The sequence below is a fragment of the Bos mutus genome, chromosome 22, assembly GCF_027580195.1.
Source record: "Bos mutus isolate GX-2022 chromosome 22, NWIPB_WYAK_1.1, whole genome shotgun sequence".
Classification (NCBI taxonomy): Eukaryota; Metazoa; Chordata; class Mammalia; order Artiodactyla; family Bovidae; genus Bos; species Bos mutus.
This window is the reverse complement of record NC_091638.1, coordinates 46,385,148-46,407,350: the sequence shown is the minus strand read 5'-3', so window position 1 is coordinate 46,407,350 and position 22,203 is coordinate 46,385,148. Positions and strand designations below refer to the sequence as shown.

The following is a 22,203-nucleotide window of genomic DNA, read 5'->3' as shown; positions in this document are numbered from 1 at the left end:
CTTGAGGGGTTAAGTCTGGTAGCGGTAAGATAAAGGCAGATGTTTTTAATTATTGCAACTCAAACCTCCAAATAATTATAAGCAGCTGTCATTTTTACATAATCCAAATGATAAGACGCAAAGAATGCAAATAAAAAGGTTGAGAGCATGGGCTTTGGGGCACAATCATTTACTCCCCACCACACCCCTAAACTGACCATTGCCCTTCTTTGAGGAGGTGCCCAGACCATTATGCACTTCACTCAACTTTTATAATCATGTGACAGGTCACGTGTGTTTCTGAACACTTCCCAGCTGCCATTTCCACATACTCTGCGGATGTTTTCAGGGCAAAGGGAAACACGAATGCATTTGAGATATTCAGTTTGGCTAAACCAGACAGGGCTTTTGCTGATCATTATTCTCACTTACCCCTTTCTCTTTGGGACAGGACCTGGGTGACCCCACCCCCACTCCCACAAGCATACCAATAGCTGGCATTTCTTTGGCTTGTGGCTGGGGATTTCATAAGATCGAGTGCTTTTGTGCCTCAGCTGGCCAGGGCCAGAGATCCCAAATGACAGGCTAGCCTGCCAGCCACAGCCCAGGGAGCTCTGGGTTCAAGTCTGAAATGTGATGCTTTGTGTGCCTGTCTGTCCCTGGAAGGACAGAGACCACCTGAGGAGCAAGTCAGGGGACATTCATCATTGTCACAGTGGCTTCTTTTTGGACCCAGTGACTACAAAACCAACATCCCACAGATAGAGGCACACATCTTACCACAGGCACAGTGGAGGCCAGACTCTGCAGGAGACAAATTTAGAACACATCTGAAAGGAACACACACACACACATACACACACTCACACACACTCCAAATTAAATCAAAAGCCCGAAGAACCTTCTGCTAGGAGTGCTCAAGGCAGATTTAAATAAACAAGGACCCCACTTGCCAGAAATGTACCCCAAAAGAAAGAAATGCTCAGTGAGATAAGCTTAATTTCCTGGGATTGGGAAGGATAAACAGAGGAAAGAGGAGAAAAATCCTTTATCTGGGACATTCAGAAGCTGACAGGCATCACACACGGAGTACTGTCCCCTCTCCCCAACATAGAACCAGAGAGATTTCAGAAGTATATCCTGGGTATTACAATCAGTTGAAATACTCTATTTCTCTCAGATGCCTGCTCCTTGCCCCAGAAAAGCTTCCTCTGGAGTTTCTAAGTTTCTTGCTACACTCCAGGAAGAGAGTCTGGGTGTGACTGTGACAGGTAAAGTGCTTATTTCACTCCCAGTACTGCAGCAGGTTTGAGAATACTGTGGATTGGATGCCTTTAACTAATACCCATTTCATCCAAGTTCAAACACAAGTATAAATTGTACTTTCATATATATTTCATGGAAAATTTCCTTTGAGAGGTAACAATTTGAAACTTAGCTCTACTCAAGTGGAGTTCCAGGGAGCTTGTTGAGGACAGCCACAGGTCACTTTGCCATCATCAACTTACTGTGCCCTAGAAGGGCACATCTCAGGCAGGCACCCAGCAGCAACCTCAGGTTTGTATATGGGAGGTTCACCGGTACACACTTCTCAGTGGAGCAGAATAGTGCCTGAGGCTTTGTGTCCAGGGTCAACTGCAGCTCTGCTGCTGTCAGCTGTGTGACTGTGGACAAGTTACTCAACCTCCTTCCATTCAGTTTCCTCCACTGAAAAATGAGGACAAAAATAGTGTCTACTGCATGGAATTACTATGAGGATTAACTGACTTCATGTTCACAAAATACCTAGAATAGGCCAGACATATGGTAGGTGTTGTACATGCTTATTAAGTAAAGACCCATTATAATTTGCTCATTCACTCTGTTTACTCATTCCTCAAATATTCATGAAGAATCTACTCTTTGACGAGTACTCTCTTAGGCACTGCAGGTTTGATGCTGAATAAGTTGTCCAGTTGCTCAGTCACGTCTGACTCTTTTGCGACACCACAGGCTGCAGCATGCTAGGCTTCCCTGTCCATCTCCCAGAGCTTGCTCAAACTCATGTCCATTGAGTCAGTGAGCCATCCAACGGTCTCATCCTCTGTCATCCCCTTCTCTTCTTGCCTTCACTCTTTCCCAGAATCAGGGTCTTTTCTATTGATTCAGCTCTTTGGAACAGGTGGCGAAAGCATTGGAGTTTCAGCTTCAACATCAGTCCTTCCCGTGAATATTCAGGACAGATTTCCTTTGATGGACTGGTTTGATCTCTTTGCAGTCCAGGGGACCCTCAAGAGTCTTCTCCAACACCACAGTTCAAAAGCATCAATTCTGCAGTGCTCAGCTTTCTTTATAGTCCAACTCTAACATCCATATGTGACTACTGGAAAGACCATAGCTTTGACTAGGTGCATCTCTGTTGGCAAAGTGATGTCTCTGCTTTTTAATATGCTGTCTAGGTTGGTCATAGCTTTTCTTCCAAGGAGCAAGCGTCCTTTAATTTTGTTGCAGCAGTCACCATCTGCAGTGACACTATTTCCACTGTTTCCCCATCTATTTGCCATGAAGGGATAGGACCAGATGCCATGATCTTCCTTTTGTGAATGCTGAGTTTTAAGCCAACTTTTTCACTCTCCTCTTTCATCCTCTTCATCCTCCATCCAGTCCTCTTCATCGAGAGACTTTTTAGTTCCTCTTCCCTTTCTGCCATAAGGGTGGTGTCATCTGCATATCTGGGGTTATTGGCATTTCTCCCGGCAATTTTGATTCCAGCTTGTGTTTCATCCAGCCCAGCATTTCACATGATGTACTCTGTATATAAGTTAAATAAGCAGGGTGACAATATACATCTTAGACATTCTCCTTTCCCAATTTGGAACCAGTCCGTTATTCCATGTCTGGTTCTGATGGTTACTTCTTGACCTGCCTACAGGTCTCTCAGGAGGCAGGTCAGGTGGTCTGGTATTCCCATCTCTTTAAGAATTTTCCACAGTTTGTTGTGATCCACACAGTCAAAGGCTTTGGCATAGTAAATGAAGCAGAAGTAGATGTTTTTCTGGAATTCTTTTGCTTTATCTGTGATCCAATGGATGTTAGCAATTTGATCTCTGGTTCCTCTGCCTTTTCTAAATCCAGCTTGAACATCTGAAAGTTCTCGGTTCATGTACTGCTGAAGCCTGGGTTGGAGAATTGAGCATTACTTTGCTAGCTGAATAAGAAATACCTTTTTTCCCAAAGGTACATGGGACAGAGGGAAGGAGACAGGCAAGGAAGGAACAACTTTGCACTATAGCAGTACAGTGTGGTAGTCACAGAGATAGAGATACCACGGGAAACTGAAGAGGACTCAAGAAGGACCTGAACCGACTGGGGCCAGGCCAGTGTGGACTTCCCAGAGGAGCTGATGTCTTGACTGAGTGCGGAATGGCCGCGCGACTCTGAGTTGGGTTGGAGCATATTGGGAGCAGGTGGAGTGGCATGTGCAGAGGCCTGATGGCAGGAATGATAATGACACTTTTTGGAGTCAGCACAGTCTAGCTGGAGAGTACGGAGCCAGAGGCCAGAGGAGCAAGCAGAGGTGGTGTGATGGGGACGTACGGCATTCTGGAATGTTGGACATCATCCTGCTGGGCATGAGATGTAACAAGGATTGAAGGCTGAATGGTAATATGTAGGGTTACAGACGAACCTCCCTGGCTGGACTTGGGAAAATGTATTGAACAATGGAGTCCATCCAGGCAGGGGTGCTTAGGAGACATGCACTGTCATTAAGGGAGAGGTATCACCGTGACCGACACCAAGCTGAGCACAAGAGGGATAGAAAGATGCCATCAGTTCTAGGAGACACTTGGTAGAAGCAATGGATGCAGTCCTTCGATGAATCTGGCTACTTTGCCTGGCCCGCTGGCCTCTTCCTCTATGATAATCATCTATTCCAGCCTTTACCCATGTCTCCATGATCACAGGCGAATATTAGAGGACTCAGTCAGCCTTGCGGGGGACCTTTGGTTTTCCTATAAGTTATGAACAACATTAGAGGACTGTTGGGCTTATTCAGACCAGCATACATCCAGAAACACTTTTAAAAATATATATTAGTATAATTGAGAATCACATACAAAAAAATTAAAACTAAACATTTTGCTCAGTCACCAGTCCAGTGGGCTGGGTGGACCAGTGGTGGATAAGACTATTGAATTTGGTGCTGCTGCTGCTAAGTCGCTTCAGTTGTGTCCGACTCTGTGCTACGCCATAGACAGCAGCCCACCAGGCTCCCCCGTCCCTGGGATTCTCCAGGCAAGAGTACTGGAGTGGGGTGCCATTGCCTTCTCTGGAATTTGGTGTTAGGACATGGCAAAGATAGAGAGGAGGTGAGTGGAAACGATGGTCATGTGCATTTAATGGTGCAAAGCGCTGTGTCCTCAGGGAGGTGCAGAACAGGATCCCTCCTGAGTGAGAAGAGAGAGAGACTCTAGCTGGAAGGATCAGAGAAACTTCCATGGAAGATGTGGCCACAAAAATGGATTTCTACATGTCTTTTCCTTCTTTACAAGTATCCTTAAAAATCTTTAGCAGAAAAAAAGCAAAAACAAAATAAAGCTCCCCTGCCAAGCAGCTCCCCAGATTACACACAAACATTCACACATGCACATACAGTGAAGGCTCAGCAGTGTGACGTAGGAACCCGAGGCAACAGCAATGGCAGCTGGCTTGGAAGGAACGATTCCTTTCCCTCTCTTGTGCCTCCTTCTTTTTACTTCACTTGCAGAATGTTTTCCTTCATGTCAATAAACACAAAGACCTTGAAAATGAGAGATATCTGTTCTGAATACATCGCCCCAACAAGGGATGAGACTGGGGCTTTTTTTCACAGTGACTGAGCTAGTTACAGACACTAGGAATGTTACAGAGGACAGCAGAAAAGCCAGCACCATGGAGAACCCACCCCGTGGTGAACAGTTAGCTGTAGCGTCATTTGAAGACTGACCCATTACTGCATGGCAGTGCTGCTTGATACTAATTTGTGATATTACTTGAGTGAATAAGGAAATTCATTGTCTTTGCTGTTTTGAAACTGGAATCAATTCGCGGTGCCTAATTGTACCCCATGTTCAAAATGGTCTGACAGGTTCCACAAACCCAAGAGTCTTTTGATATATAATTAACTTCTCAAAGGAATAATGCCAAATAAAGTTCTGTAAATGCCCCACCCCCAAAAAAAAGTTGCTTGTCAAAAGCCACAGACATATTCTCAAATTATAGAGGTCCTCTTTTTACCCAAGATGTTATCTCCTAATTACTCAGTGGTCTCTGAAGTCTTTATGTAAAATCAGGTTTGGGATATGGCACATTTCCATGCTCAAGAATTCAGTGCAAGTCTTTGAATTTTGAAATTCATTGTTAAGCCTGTCTTGCATCTAACCTTTGCCCAGGAAGCTTTAGAGACCATTCTGTCTCAAAAATGTTCTAACCTATCAGATTAGCCATCTTCTAGGCGCCCACATGCATCTTTATTTTATATGTAGCCTTCATGTACACCCTTCTTTCTTCTCTGGAGAGGTGGTCTTTCCTCAGCATCACCCTCTCACCTGAGTCAGCGGACCTGAAGATACCTCTCTGTTTTCCATCAGAGTCCCCTAGTCCCTGTTCCTTTGCTGGCACAAATGTTCTTCCCGCTCCAACCACTCAGTACGATGTTCATTTTTATGACTAACTTACTATTACAAGACAGACTGGCTTTTTGAGAAGGAGAATTTAAATCCAGTCACCAGGTAGTAAGCCACATTTGACCCGCAGAAGAGATGATGGTGGGGCTGGCCACTTCCTCCCCACACACAGCGTGTGACTCATTCCCAGTGATTCAGAGGACACTAAAGATAAAGGTCAGCTGGGTTTTCAAAGCGGCCGGCTAATTGTTGTTTTTTTTTTTTTTTTTTTTTAAATACCAGTGCTGTTACAGTTTTAGAGTGATCAAAAGGATTTTGTAATCACACTAGAAGAACATGTAGAACTTTTCATCTTTGAGACACTTAAAAACATTAATTAATAAGAGCAGGATACCTTTTAGGAAGAGGGAAAAGCTTGTTGTCTCGACATGCCCTTGTTGCCTCTCTCCCACTCTCCGACTGCCTTTACTCACCCCCAAGGCCCTGTTTCCCTCGGTATATCTGGTTGTCTCATCTTCCCATGAACAGGAAGGAGTTCAGCTCTGAATGCGCTCACTGGAATTTCTCTTCTGCCACAGGGCCTATGACATCCAGCCATGTGTCTTCTCTGAGCTGCTGTGTAATTGTACGACCAAAGGGTCCCACTTCTGATGGAAACCCTTTATCAATACCATCAGGTACTACCAGGCTTCTCTGAGGCCTTGAGTTGGATTTGGTTGTCAGGCATCATGTGAATAGGATATCATACATTGGACATGTGGCATGATATTGTACTTGTTCTTAACCTAAAACTGATTCTCGCACCCCTGGCCATCAATGTTAGTTTCAAGGCAGCCCCTGTGAGTTGGCTGTTAACAGAGACATGAATGGCCCATGGGATTGGACTCCCGAGGCAGTTCTGCAACCATTCACATGCCAGCTACATGAATCCTGTCAGTGGTTGCCTGGAGTTGGTGAGAAGGGACCACGTAAGGAAGGCAGTGCAGAGGGTGGTGAAGAGTCGGGAAGGAGTCCCCGTTTCCCTGCCTGTTAGCCACGCCACTGTGTGACCAGCACCCCTGGTCTCTGTGTTACTCCTCTCATGGAGTTGTGAGAATTAACAGGAGATGGGTACAGCACTCAGCACCATACCTAGCACAGGAAACATACCCTCTTCAGGAAGAAGGATAGGGGGTTGAGGGGGAAGCTAGCCAGCAGAAAAGAAACAAATTTGTTTTTGTTTTTGTTTTTCCTGAAAGCAGTCACTTGGAAAGCATAACAGATTGGTTGCTACATTTTATAAATTCTTGTTGGAGAAACAATGAACTTAGAAAACTGAAAACAGTAACCGCTTCAAAATACTTGTCCTTTGGGAAAGATAATAGAGTGTCCCCTGGTGATTCCTGGGTTGTAGTAGCGAGGACAATCTTTTTTCATTTCTTACACTTTTCATTATTTTCAAATTTCTACAATGAACAGTTGTTACATGTATAGCCAGGGCGAGTCAGCAAGGGGTGGGGGTTAGGGGGGGCTTAAAAAAATGTTCTGTTTAGACTGTAGCGTGTACAGCAGGGACTGATACAGACCCCTGGGATTCCCTTTCCCTAGGGGCACCTCCTCTGGGGCAGGACATACTATGACAGTAAGAGACCTTGATTTGCAAATTCTAGGGGGAAGAGACCATTACTGTGTCACAGGCCCCTCTGGCCACCTGCCCTTGGGACCATGTCCTTGTTTGAGACCCTTCCTTTTGACCTTGAGAAGAATGGGCCCTGAAGCCAGGTTGAACTGCCTCTTTAAAGGACTAGAAAAATTAGTAAACAGCCATACTGTGAAGGGGCTTCCCTGGTGGCTCAGATGGTAAAGAATCCACCTGCAATGAGAGACCTGGGTTTGATCACTGGGTTGGGAAGATTGCATGGAGAATACTACTGCCCGCTCCAGTATTCTGGACTGGAGGATTCTATGGACTATACAGTCCATGGGGTTGCAAAGAGTTGGACACAACTGAGCGACTTTCACTATACTGTGAAGAACCGTTTTAATGAGGTGGGCTGCAGTGTCTCATGAGCAGTTCCCACTGCTGACCCAGTAGCTTATTGTCCCAGCTCTCCTTGTCAGGATGTTTGCCGTGCTCAACCGAATCTACGCCCATTTGTTCCTCATGGCAGCCCTGTGTGTTGAATGATCTTACCTCCGTCCTGCAAAGGAGCATGGTGTGCTGGGAGAAATGCAGGCCAGCCCTGGGCACACAGCCTGTAGGTGCAGACCTGGGTCAAACCACAGTCTCCCTCTGGGGCCCTGACTTTTCCCTGTTCTCCTAACTGGCCTGGTGAATTGTGACCTGCAATTGGAGGGCAGAAGGTGATCCTTCACACACAGCTTCTGACTGAGTGCTTTCCGAAGGCTCACCTGGGCCTGGCTCGAGGCCTGATGAATAATCAGCGTCCAACAGGATTTTGAAAAGACCCTGATTCTGGGAAAGATTGAGGACAGGAGGAGAAGGGGACGACAGAGGATGAGATGGTTGGGTGGCATCACCGACTCAATGGACATGGGTTTGTGTGGACTCTCGGAGTTGGTGATGGACAGGGAGGCCTGGCGTGCTGCGGTTCACGGGGTCACAAAGAGTCGGACACGACTGAGCGACGGAACTGAACTGAACTGAACAGTGGTTTTGGATATGTGAATGGACAAATGAATGAATGAAGGAAGGAGTAAAGGAAAGAAGTGCCCAGTGGCCACTAGGTCATCCTCTCTTGTGCGTGGAGGAGAGAAAGACGTGTTGCCCTTACTTCTCAAACAGCCACTTAGCCTCTAAGACAAGAGGAAACCCAGGGCCTCAGAGGAGGTGGTGAAGGTATCCACCGGCTGAGGACCGTGACTGCCTCCGGAGAGAAACGTTTTCCCAGACAAGGCTGGCTCCCAGGCCCTGGCCACACTCCTTCTCCAGATGGCGCAGGCTTTGGGCAAGGCCTCTTCCGCTCCAGTTGTGGGCCTCTCACCCCCATCTCCTTCCTTCCTGTTGGCAGCGTGGAGCAGCACGAACTGTTTATCAGTTATTAGCACACATAATATTTGTTTCACAAAGGCTGCATGGATGTGTGTAGCTGACTTCCTTTAGTCTTTCCCAAAAGAACACAGAAAAGCAAAGGCATTCTTGTTTCGTTCAAACCCACGTGAACATGGCCATCACCTTAGCCAGTCCCTTTCTGCTTCCACAATCTATCTGCAGGTAACACAAAGGGGCACTCACGTCCAGACGGTTCAACGCTGCCAGGAAGGTTCTGGCACTTACGGCAGACCCCCAGTGGTTCCGGCTGGCTCCTCAGATGGGTGCCCTTCTTCCCCCGTCCTTCTAGGCCACAGGCTGGTTTGGTGTGTTCACCACATCTGGCCTTTATTTGAAACTCCACCTCAAAGTATTTCATAGCACAGAATATCTTTCCTTATTAAATTCTCCCCCACATATTTTTTTCATAAAACAGGCACCAAAAACTACAAACCTACCCGTGGCTCTCAAAGTATCTGTTTATAAACCTTTGGAAACCGTTTGCAATTCGTTAATCACATTTTCAAAGGAAGTTACAGTTTATAGATACACTAACAAATGCCATATCCGATGCCTCAGCCCCAGTAACGAGATCCTCACGAAGGGGAAGGAGGAGTGCGGCTGGGGGACCTGGGATCCACCCCAGGCCAGATCCCATGGGAGAGGGGAGATCGGACCTGGGAGTCAGAGGTTCGAGGGTTTAGTGCTTTTTTAGTCACCCTCAGACTCCATGGCCACGCACATGTCCTCTCGGGAAAAGCAGGTACAGAGGGTCAGCAATGCTCAATCACAGTGGACTGTCTTCATTAGCAGTGAGGTGTTCTACAAATCACAAGTTTCTAAATAGTCATTAAAGTACCAGAGTTTGTGAACACTTCATTTAAAATGTACTTTAAAAAAATGGTTCATTAAAAAAAAAAACTAAAGACACTAAATATATACAGGTTGAAAATGATGACTACTTATGCTTGAAACCTAAGACAGCTTTAAAAAAAAATCTTTAAAAAGAGAAGGAGGGTAATGTGGAGAGAATGTGTTGGTACATGAAACACCCAAGAGTATAAAGATTGCAGGTGAAGCTTGATCCAGGCACGTACACCATGCTTTCAGGACTCTCTTCATGTCTTTTCTCTGCCTTCCCTGCACTGGCTTCATTCTCAGGAAGGCTGTCTCCAAGCAGTGGCAGAGTTGGCTACGAGGAACTCAAGTTCCCCTCCTGCCTTAGTGATCCTAGTAGACAGAGAGCTACTTTTTCCAGATAAATCCAAGAAACATCCAGATTGAGTCTCATTTGGGTTGGTATGAGTTGTGTCCCCAATCCTGAGCTACTCACCATGTCCTGGAGAGTTGTGGGTCTCCTTCACATACTCGGGTCCTTCACTGGCTTCCTTCCGAACCAGGATGGTCTTGCCATCACTGGAACTGCATTTACTGAGTGTGAGGTCCATGGAGATTCCCTATAGGAAAACCAAAGAGATTTCCCTGAAATATGTGGGGGATGAGTGGCGGTGGTCCACAGCCCAGGTATCTTCCTAATGGAGGTCTATTCTCTAGCTGAGTAATAAGTTTTTTCTTTTTTTTAACTTTTAAAAGTATTTATGTATTTATGTTTTTGGCTACACTGGGCCTTTGTTATTGTGAGGACTTTCTCTAGTAGTAGCTGCTGCTGCTGCTAAGTCGCTTCAGTCGTATCCGACTCTGTGCGACCCCATGGACTGCAGCCTACCAGGCTCCTCCATCCATGGGATTTTCCAGGCAAGAGTACTGGGGTGGGGTGCCATCGCCTTCTCCGCTAGTTGTGGCAGTTAGGGGCTGTTCTCTAGCTGCAGCGCCTGGGCTTCTCGTTGCTGTGGCTTGTCTTGTTGCTGAGCATGAGCGCCAGGTGCGTGGGCTTCAGCAGGTGTTGGGCTCAGTAGTTGTGACTCTTGGGCTGTAGCGCATGAGCTCAGTAGTTGTGCTGCACGGGCTTGGTTGCCTCGCAGCATATGGGATCTTCCTGGACCAGGGATCAAACTCGTGTTTCCAGCATTGCAAGGTGGATTCTTAACCACTGGAACACCAGGGAATCTAGCATTCTTTTACCAAGAGAAAAGATAAAGTGGACTTAGGGTCATCATTCTGAAGTTTACTCATTGTCCTTGACCTGTTTTATCTATGCAACAGCCCGTTGACTTTTTCGTTTGTTACTCAAAGTAGTCACTCTGCTACACTACTGTATGGATTTCTGTTTGTATTTTAAGAGACTCGGCCATTAATGAAGACTCAAGTAGAAAGTATTGACTGTTTCATACCTACTTCACTGGTTTAGCAGACATTGTAGAGGAGCATTCCAAAGGGTATATCCCTGGTCCCGTCTGTTTCTTTCAATGCAGTTAAATTAGAGACTTGCTGGAATATGATGACTTTCAGGCCAGCACACTGGGAAACCTTTCCTCCCCTCACTCTCTAGTCTCTGCTAGTTTCTTGAATACTAACAGTGCAGTGTACTGAATTTCTTGAGTGGTTTGATTAAAACAATGAAAGAAGATATCTAGGAATGGTCAAAAGTCATGGGATCCATCTCTGTGGATTCCACTTTTGCCAGGTATCATCTAAAAGGACTTGGGTTCTTTAGCACAGGTATGAACTTTTCTGCCAGGAGAGTCTCCAGTCCCAGCCTGCTATTTAGTATGTAAGTATCTTACACATGAAGAGGAGGCATATGAGGTTGACTATATGACACCATCATCTTCAACAAACATCTTCTTCCTGCCTAATGTCTGCACAACAGTGACCCAACAAATTATTCAGTGGGTCTCCTTCATGTCAAGGAAATGACGTATTAGACATGTGTTTGCCGTGAGCTAGTGTCTTCCCAAGGTTATTACTTTTCCAGGACTTCTGCTAGCCACATGCATATTAAAGGTTTATTCCATACTGAACTTGGGGTGTGCTTGCCACCTTACATACAGTACCTAGTTAATTGTTTCAGCGTACCTTGGCTACGGAGGTATTACTGTTTTTCATAATTTTGCAGTTGAGCAAGGAAGGAAGGAGGCTTGGAGCAGCTGAGTGCCTTACTTCATGTCACATGCTCAGTGAGCAGCAGAACCACTGTGCTCACCTCTTCTAACAAAGACAGGGACACGCTTTCTCTGAGGATGAAGGACCTTGGTGGTCTTTTAAAATCGCTTCCCTCGTGTCTCAGCTGGTAAAGAATCCACCTGCATTGCAGGAAACCTGGGTTCGATCCCTGGGTTGGGAAGAGCCACTGGAGAAGGGAAAGGCTACCCACTCCAGTATTCTGGCCTGGAGAATTCCATGGACTGTATACATGGACATGTATAGTCCATGGGGTTGCAAAGAGTCAGACACGACTGAGGGACTTTCACTTTCTGAAATTTCTTTACTTGCAGTTGAAATAACATGAGGCTTAGCTGTGAAAATTTGGTCAGGGGCTGGGGGTATGTGATATACTGGCTATGTGACCTTATTTAACTTGCTGTAGGCACCAGGGGGAGTAAATTGACTATAGGTAGGCAGAATTAAGAGTGATAAACCACAAATAAGTCCTTGGGAAAGAATGAAGCACTATTTAATTGTCTTTACTTATATTCCTAGGACCTTGTGCTTGCTAGGTGTCCAATAATTGTATGTTGACAACGTGATTAAAGGAGGATTTTGAAGTGATCGGTGGAAGAACTTCCTCCAAAAGACAGAATATGCCTAGCATTAGACCCCCCAAGAAACCATTATTTTACCTTTATTGGTCAGAAGCTGAGCTGCAGAAACTTCTGGGCTGCCTAGTGGCTCCCAGGAATTATCCTTACCAATATGGAACCTGGGGACCATCAGTACAGGTAACAGAGGTCTGAAAATGTCTGACTGTAGGGCTTCTTAGCATCGTGTGCCCCTCCTGCATCCCACCTCCTCACCCTGAGAAGAGGCGACCACCCTACTGCCCTCTTTCCTGTTCCACCCGCTCAGCCCCAGCCCGACTCTCTCGAGGGCCAAACATAGTGAACTTTCCATAACAGGATCCAACTGTGAATCTGCTATCGTTTACAGCGGCTTCTGAGGGAACCACTTCCCTTCCTCTTCATCTGGAGTGGAGCTGATGTCATAAAACTGACCGTGACTGTCTGTTAATTGAAAACCTGAGAGAAGGGAGTAGAAGGCCGGTGGCCCAATATGGTCAGAGCCCACTCCCCCTTAGAGTTGGGGCAGCCTTCCTGGGTGGTACGGGCGGACACCCCAGGACACCCCAGCGTCCCTGAAATGCAGCGCAGAGGGAGAACAACTTAGCAGGAAAACTGCTGAGCCCATCTGGCCCCGCAGTGATGGGAGATCTGCCCTGCCTGGCCTCTCTCTCCTAGATTCCACCGCGGGGCCAGCGTGGACCTCTTTGGTCCCATACACCAGCGGTGATTTTCTTCTCCACGCCAAGTGCCTTCTGAGCAGTGTCCAAAATGGTAGTCTTAAAACACCTAGAGTGATGCTGTATTAGAATCCTGCCCATTAAATCCAAAGCTGGCTAATTTAGAAACAAAAGGAAAGAAGAAAAATAAAAGCTATACATACATATGTATTTTTTCCAGTATGCCATCAGCCATATCTTTTGAACTGGCAAAGGGGTTGCTTATCCTGAGCCTGCAGCAGAGGGCAGACTTTCCTACATTATAAATACAGCATTAAAGTCCCGAGACACAGAAATATCCAGACACAGGATTGTCTGATAAAATAGTAGGCTTGCCAGGTGACTGTAACACCAGTGCTTTAGGGGGGAAAAAAAACTCAAAAAACTTCCTGTGATATTAATGCACTCATCAGCTTTTCCAGAGAGATGTGCTAATGGCCATTAAATCTGGCAGTGATTCCCAGTCTCCATGCTCTTCGGGTTAAGTAGCCCTGCTTATCTCAGCACTGCTATGGCCAGTGTGATAGCAAGTGGAAGGTTCCATGTGTTTGAGAAATGTTACCAGGATGCTGAGGCCAAATATGGAGATCAGAATACAGACTATGTAAGATTCCCTATCCTGTATCATGAAGGTATGTGCTATAAAAGCTTTAGATTAGACGAGAAAGGCTCCATTCCACACATAGAATGTCCAAGGATAGGGGAAACTTTGCTTTGTACCTGGCATGTTTAGAGGTAGGGAGTCTACCAGCTAAATTCATGTGAAAAAAAGAATTGGCTTGTATACTTAGTCCCCCTCTATCAGCTCAGTTCAGTTCAGTTCAGTTCAGTTGCTCAGTCGTGTCCGACTCTTCGCGACCCCATGAATTGCAGCACACCAGGCCTCCCTGTCCATCACCAACTCCCGGAGTTCACTCAGACTCACGTCCATCGAGTCAGTGATGCCATCCAGCCATCTCATCCTCTGCCGTCCCCTTCTCCTCCTGCCCCCAATCCCTCCCAACATCAGAGTCTTTTCCAATGAGTCAACTCTTCACATGAGGTGGCCAAAGTACTGGAGTTTCAGCTTTAGCATCATTCCTTCCAAAGAAATCCCAGGGCTGATCTCCTTCAGAATGGACTGGTTGGATCTCTTTGCAGTCCAAGGGACTCTCAAGAGTCTTCTCCAACACCACAGTTCACTATCGGCTCAGCGGTGTCCAACTCTGCAAGCGCATGGACTGTAGCCTGCCAGGCTCCTCTGTCCATGGAATTTTCCAGGCAAGAACACTGGAGTGGGTTGGCATTTCCTTCTCTATGAATATTCCTGACTCAGGGATTGAACCGGCATCTCTTGCGTCTCCTGCATTGGCAGGCAGATTCTTTACCACTGTGCCACCTGGGAAGGTCATATGTTTGCTAGTGACTCAGTTCAGCTTTCCTGATCTTGAAAACCCAGGAGTGCCCCTCTGCTTCTCTCTGGTACCCTCCATTCACAGTCCTCAGGCATGAATCAGGAATTCGGATGGTGAAGGTTGCCCTGGCCAGTGGTCTCACGGAAATATTTTCTTCGTTTGTCATATGCTTTCTTTCTCTTCCTCTTCTGCCAGTACGAAGAAGGAAAAAAGCGGAGGAAACCCAACTACAGTAGTGTGGACCTGTCTGAGGTGGAGTGGGAGGACCGCGATGATGTGGTAAGCGATTTGATTTCAAGCCTGGTGAGATGGACGCTCCATTTTACCCTCCTCTGCCTGGGAGCTGGTCAAGAGAGGCCCACCAGAGAAACACCTGGCCATCAGAGGGATGCAGAGACCATGGGCCCTTGTATGCATTTGGGGTTTTATAACTCTCCTCTGGTAGGTCCACTTGCAAATGGGTTTCCAGCCACCCTGCCTGCTTTGTGTAGTCTAAAACCATCTGCATTTGGGCTCTGGTTCCTTCTGCAGCCGATCAATCTGAACTCTTTCTGAGTGCCATTGATGGGACCTGTGACCCTAAGGGGAGCCTGGCCAGAGCCTAGCGGGGCAGCTGCACAGCCAGAGCCAGAGTTTACCTATCAGGATGTCACCCAGGGCTTGGCAGACCCACTTTCCCCCTCTTTGGTTGACCACCCTGTTTCCAGGGCCATCCCAGCCTTTCCCCTTTCCAGGCCACACTTTAGTAACACATGCTTGTTTCCCAGACAGCTTCAGCCTTCAGGACTGTATCAAAAGTTTTCCTCATGCCCACGATTTAGCCCCAGCAGTCTTCTTGTTCCTTCCTCAGTAAATCAGATTTGTTAGACACACCATCTTTTGTGAATCCAGGCAGACTGTCCTTAATTAAACCCTAACTTCCCGGGTGTCCACATCTGGACACTTGCTCTTCCCTTTCTATATGGAGCCTTCATGCCCAGGCAGGGTTTCTCTGCTTGTACCTCCCTGATTTGTCTGAGGTCCTGTTCTGAGCTTCATCACTGAGTTAGCATTGTTTCTACCCCTCCCTCTGTTTTGCTTTCCGAAGGGATGTTGAGGGGAGCCATTTGAAACGCACAGGCTGGGTTCCTGTGCTTTCAGAAATGCAGCCAGGATCATGGTCCCCTTGCTGCTTGCTTTTCCTCTCTTCATATCCTCTGCAACCTGGACATTACTTAGCTAGCATAAATCTCTGAGATTTTTCCTTGCTTGTAAAATGCAAGAATCATATCTGTTTTAGACATTTACCCTATTTCCTTCTTCATCTGGGCTATCTCTTTTAAACCCCAATTCAGACAAAATCTTTGCTGTTTGATTAAAAAAAAAAGTCTATTTCTTCATCCATTCTCTTTTCCCAAGTGCTGGTGACCTGACGTCATGTCAGCTCAGTGACCTGGTATAGTTTTATATCTTCTTGTTCTTTAGACATCATCATCAGAATTCACGTCTGGGTCTTTTGATTATACCGCACCTAACGTACATGTCCTATCCTTTCAACCTGCTCCTATCAAGAAGCAGGCTACGCAGTCCTGAGGAATGCAGTTCAGGCATTTGCCTGCCTGGTTTCAAGCCCCACCTCTGCTATTTGCTGGCTGTTGGTCTCGGGCAAACCATTATTTTCTCTACATCTCAATTTTGGTATAGGTTCTATTTTCTCAGTCAAATGAGTAAGATAGCAGTAGTACCTCACAGAACCATTGTGAATGCTAGTGTGTTACTATATTGAAAGATACAGAAGTGTCAACATTGTTGCTCAGACACTATGAGCATTCTGAGTGATAGCTGTTACTAGTATTATTCTTGGCATTATCAACCCTCAGATAACCTTCTTATTAATGTATGTCTGTTGCTAAACTGTATCATGTAATTTTAAAGGGTGCTTTCCATTAGTTTGCTTTCTCTTCCCTTTCCATCAGTTGTTTTATTTTGACTTCACTGCATCTTTTTGTTTTCTTTCCAAGAAGTTTTGAACCCTGTCATCAGCATGCTTCTCCATCCCTTCCTTCGTTTTTTTTACATTTTAATTGACACGGGAGGCAAACTTGACGCTCATTCTTACTGGGGAGTCCCCACATCCAGGAAGCTGGCCTTCTGCTCGTTAAACACTAGGCTGACACCTGCACTTATCCTTTGCAGGTTTCCTGAAGGGATTTATTACTTGGCTCATCTGTACCCCAGTTGTTGAGTCATCATCACCTGTGCCCAGGTTAATTTTCCGTGAGCTGATATCACCTTTAACAATGATTTGACAGATGCTTTCTGTTTCCTTGCCCTTTTTGTCCTTTGTCATTGGCTTCCTAGCCATGTTCCTCACCTTAATATGATTGCCAGAACTGGATTCTGTGTCTGCCTTCAGAGTTCCCACAGCTTTAGCAAGTCAGTGCTCTTATTCTTCACCAGTAAGTCTCTGGTTGTGTGTGTTTAATTTGGGTCTCTCGTCTGCTTGAAAAGAAGGTACATTTGAGACATGAATTCCTTCACTCTCAATGTGCTTGATTGTGAAAACCTAAGTTACCATTTCTCTCCTAGAAATTTGCACATCCTTGATTAGAGAATTCTGGAATCTATGCGAAGCATCTTTGTGAAGGCTACACAAGATCCCACGTGCCCGTGTGTCTGCCAATGGGGTTTGCACATATGTAGCAGAGGGCAGTTTAAGTCAAGATCTTGAAAGCACCAGACAGGCAGAGTCGAGGAAGAAGCAGCATGTGTCTGCCCAGCTGTGGAGAAATTCTTGGAAGGAGCACCTACTTCTTTTGGCAGCTAGGCTTGTTGTTTAATTTCATGACCACATTTATAACATAGACCCTATGTGCTTCCAAAAATGATGTGAGGTCATATCTGTGTCAAGCAAACTTGAGTTTGAATCCTAACATTTTAAGCTATTGAGAGGAGTCTGACATGAAAGAAAAGAGAGGGGGATAATAATGAAGATGCTGCTGCTGCTGAGGATGACCGTGGAGGACAGCTTGCACCTATGAATGCTTAGGGTGTACGAGGCACTCTTCTACATACTAGCTCGTCAGATTCGCACTGCAGCTTTATGAGACATGTGCTATCATTAATACCATTTCGCAGAAAGAGATATTGAGGCACAGTGGCGGTAAGTGATCTGTTCAAACTTCTGGCTCCAGAGTCCATTTCTGAATTACAGTGCTGTCCTGCCTCAGTGTTCAGTAAGTGTAATCTGTTTCCATTATAACTGAAAGTGAAAGTGAAGCCACTCAGTCGTGTCCAACTCTTTGAGACCCGTGGACTGTAACCCACCAAGCTCCTCTGTCCATGGGATTCTCCAGGCAAGAATACTGGAGTAGGTTACCATTTCCTTCTCCAGGGGATCTTCCCGACCCAGGGATCGAACCCAGGTCTCCCACATTGCAGGCAGACGCTTTAACCTCTGCACCACCAGGGAAGCCCTATTATAACTGAAGGAAAGGGAAAGAAAGAAAGTGAAGTCACTCAATGTCTGACTCTCTGTGACTCCATGGAGGATAGCCCACCAGACTCCTCCTCCTTGGAATTTTCCAGGCAAGGGATACTGAAGTGTGTTGCCATTTCCTTCTCCAGGGCATCTTCCCTACCCAGGGATTGAACCCGGGTCTCCTGCACTGCAGGCAGACTCTTTACCATCTGACCCAGCAGGGAAGCCCAAAGGAAAGGGAAAGACTAGACTAATCATCTAAGCATCTGCCTTCAGAAAGTATTAGTGACCCTGGCCTTGGACCCTCCCAGGTCCTGGCGCGGATCATCCTTAGCTACTGGGAGTTGGGGGTGGGGTGGCGCTGAGGCATGGAGAAGCTTACCTAATCTCTGACTCGCCTGGGGAATGTGAGAGGGGCACGTCCCAAATGGCTTTAGGCAGGCACCAGAAAGAGGAAAAATGAAAACCATGTCAAAGATAAATCGAGCTGTTCTTAAGAGTTAGAAAGTAGACTTAATTAGGACCAGCTCTCCCCATCCAAAACCACAAAAGTTAAAATGGGAAAATATTTCCAGAAATGCCCATTATGTGTTGTTAAAAAATATCTAGAGTAAAATATATGTTTTATTTTATACATGCCTCCAGCTAAAAATTATGCTTTTACTCTCTTGCACAGAAGATGGGAATGTGAACCCAAATCTAGACAGGCCCCGCATCAAATTTAGGTTGCTTGCAAGCACTGCAGTTCTCTATCGGCCAGATCTTATTCAAGCTCCTCAAAGGAGGAAAGAGGGGAAAGAATTAAAAGAAAAAAAACAAGCACGGGGCTGGGAAAAAGCCTTTCCTGACAGGCTGTGGCATGTCAGCATTTGCTCCTATTTCATTAAATGGCCTTCCCGTCGTCTCCTATTGGTGCCCATGATGGCACATCTTTCATCACTGTGTCTGCTGTCCTTCTCTGAACTCACAGAAGGGCCACAAGTAATTAGCAGAGATCAGCCAGGGGTGGGGGAAGGGACGGAGGCTCACGGTTCCCAGATGAGACCTTCAAAAATCAGATGCAGGGTTGCCCCGTTCACTGCCCATCAGTCTCAGCCAGGCTTTTCAGTGGCCTAGATTTCTCAGAGAGTATTTGAAGATGGTTCATGCTGTGAAAAGCTAATCCCTATCTTCCAGATGGTTGGCTTTTGAAAACAACCAACCAAACAAAAAACTACTATATAGGAAAATATCTTTAACTTGATTGTGTTTTGAAAAATGATTTTCTCCATAACAAACCAATACCCTTTGTGAAAATGTAACTTGTGCCCTGAGACTTCCTAGCTTCATCAGTATTTTAGCGTTTGCTGGGGGTTCGTTCCCTGACTCTCAGGATTTAACATTGAAAAGGTTTTTTTGGCCACTGTTGCCCTGAGGTTTACATGAACACCCCAAATTGAGGTTGATGGTCCTTTATTTATTTTTATTAGCCTCTCTCCCCCTAGACAAGAGCAGTTGGATGTTTATTCTTCCAAAGCCCCATTTCAGAGATCTGAGAATAGTATTTAGACTTACTGCAAAAGTACACCAAGCTGTGTATACACCCAGCCCTGCATACACAAGCCACCAAAGATGCATTCAAGCTAGATGGTAAAAGGTGTCCAAGACAGTATGGTAACCCTGGGAAGCACTAACCCCAATGTTTTTTTATCATTTTAGTTAAGAAATGCCATGGTGAATAGAAAGACCGGGAAGTTTTCCATGGAGGTGAAGAAGACAGTGGACAAAGGGGTACATTTTTCTCAAACATTCTTGCCGCTTAATTTAAAACAAACCACTGTGAAAAATTAGCTTTGAAAGCTCTATCTGGAGTAAATATCGTTCACTGAGCTCATTTTTCTCTTGTCTTTACTTATCTCAAACAAGATTCATGTAGTACTGTTAACCTGATCATAGTGTGTCCATTTATTTTTATTTATTTCTGAAAACTTCACCTAGCAGACTAACCATGTTTTCTTTTCTCTACGACCTTTTTTTGTTTTTTCAATCTAGAAACGGGTTTTGGTGATGACAAATGACTACTATTATACAGACATCAAGGGTACTCCTTTCAGGTAGAGCTGACCATAATACATGGACATTCCATCAGACCCATCAGTTGTGTTTGTACAAAACCTGCTGACACTCTCAGAGCTCATCATCTGAAGATAACCAAACATCCTGCCTAAAGGCTGGAAAGAGTGAGGAAGGGGCTTTTCCCAGGCTGCTTTTGTTTTTGTTTTCCATAAGGGGAAAAATGGTTCAGGCTCACCTAGGAGAACTCATTCAATTTGCCATGGCTTTGCATCTCATTATCAAGCAAATAAGCTTTGGGGTTCCAACTAAGGGTGGAGAGATAAATTCAGAGGGTTACCAGGGTCCTTAACTATCTAACTTGCTGCCCTTTATTTCCATGATCAAAAAGCGATCCTTCACACTTCGAGGCAGCATATTCATCCCTATGTGTTGTGCTTCGGTTTTAATTTCTCCGTACTGTTCCTCTGTGCTTGTCTGCCTTTCAATCCTGTTATTTCTCTTTGTAAAAGTCTTGAAAAATGCACTTGCCCCCTTGCCTGCTTTCTTATGTAGCATTCTAAAGTTTCCCGCTATTAACTTAGTGTGATAATGCTTTTTGTAAAAAGTTATTTTGGTAGGACTTCTTTGTGTTCTTCAACTGATGCCTCACAAAGCTCAGGGGAAAAAAGAGTTTACTGACTCTGGATCCATCTTAATAAAATCTGTGGTGGTGTTGTCGTATATGGCCAGGGATCTTGGGTGAATTCCATTTGGAACCAGAGCACTTGAGGAAACACGTGACTGCTAAGTGGGTTTGCCAAACGATGAGATTGTGTTATCAAAACATATTCTCTGACTTTAGATGAAAAAGGAAGGAGCTTAAATCAAGACTTTTGAGTGTGAGAATGTGAAAAATCTATCAGACAAGGAAGAGGGTTGGGCAAAGAAACCCACCATACAGTCATGTGGCTACATTCAAGTGACAGCAAAAGTGTTCATTTTTGCCATTAGAAAGGGGTTAATTTTCCCTCATCTCAAACTCTACAGTCTGGAAAGACCCTGGTGTGGCTAAATGTAGGGATGCATAAAGCGGTAATGAAGATTATTAGGGTATGTAGCTCTTACAAAAGCATCTAAGAGAAAGGCTTGCTCAAGGGCTTGTAGCAGCCGCCACACTTCTTTTAAACATACTCGAGAGCCACCCATTGCTGCTGCACTTCCGATCAGAAATTACACTGAAGCAGCTGATCAAATCTAAGAAAGACCAGCACCAACTCTAATCAGTGGGGTTTTGAAAGTAAACTTCTGAAAAAAAAAAAAAAAATTGCTTACAGAACATGAAATGGAAATGTGAAAATGGAAAATAGAAAGTTAGCCAACAAGGCTGTTCCAGTCAATGTTATGGATTTCAAGGTCTGCTTTGTTTCTCTGCACAGTTTAGGTGTGGCGCTCTCCAGAGGCCATGGGAAATATTTCTTCCGAGGGAATGTAACTATTGAAGAAGGTAAGATGCTGTCTTTATCCATCTTAATCCTTTCATGTGGGAAGAAAGCCCTGAAGCCATTGGGTTAGCTGAAGAATTTGCTCAGCTATCCAGCCCTTTTTCTCATGGACGTTTGACTCAACCATTTACCCGCCCTGATTTTACCTTGCTCTCTTAGACTGTTTCAGATGCCTGGGACTCCCAGATAGTGGGGGCTTTCCTTATGGTTTCATTTATTTATGTGATGCTTTTATCCACAAAGTTGTCGAGGCAACTCATAGGAACCATCCATCTACCGGCTGTATTCTTCTCATACATAAAAATCAGTACCAAGAAAAATATGAATTAGCATAAAAACTCAAGCCCAGGAAAAGGAAAACAAAGGTAGGCAAGCCTTAGTCTTCTCCACATTGAGCTACAAATTTCCCTTGTGTTTTGAGGCAGCCTAGGTCCAAGGGAAATGTGATCAGTCAAAAGGAATAAGGAGCATCTTGAGGTTCTTAGCTCTTCTTGTCTTCATAAAGCACCAGTGCACTGGGAACTCCCAGGAAATGGTAGCAGTTGTTACAGCCCTTTAATCTTTAAAACTGCTGTCTCCCCCATACTGTCCTTTACATCTTCCAACAACCCAGTAGCTCAGAGAAGTTATCTTTACCAGTATCACCAGCTCATAAGGAACGCTGGGGCTAGCCTGTGAAAGGCTTCACTCCCAGAGTGGCCCTACCCAGGTGTTAAATTTTGCATCTTGACAGAGAAGGGGCTGGACCAGACCAGTGTTCTT

At 45.4% G+C, this 22,203-nt stretch overlaps 1 protein-coding gene across 1 annotated transcript in view; it reads left to right on the top strand.

Annotated features, from left to right (window-relative positions):
- Positions 1 to 22,203, top strand: part of CACNA2D3 (calcium voltage-gated channel auxiliary subunit alpha2delta 3) — a 901,045-nt gene that overhangs the window by 707,972 nt on the left and 170,870 nt on the right. The window contains exons 18-21 of the mRNA XM_070359574.1: positions 14,641 to 14,724; positions 19,604 to 19,675; positions 19,937 to 19,998; positions 21,376 to 21,443. Of these exons, the coding sequence (XP_070215675.1) occupies positions 14,641 to 14,724; positions 19,604 to 19,675; positions 19,937 to 19,998; positions 21,376 to 21,443 (286 nt within the window). The remainder of the gene's footprint in view (positions 1 to 14,640; positions 14,725 to 19,603; positions 19,676 to 19,936; positions 19,999 to 21,375; positions 21,444 to 22,203) is intronic.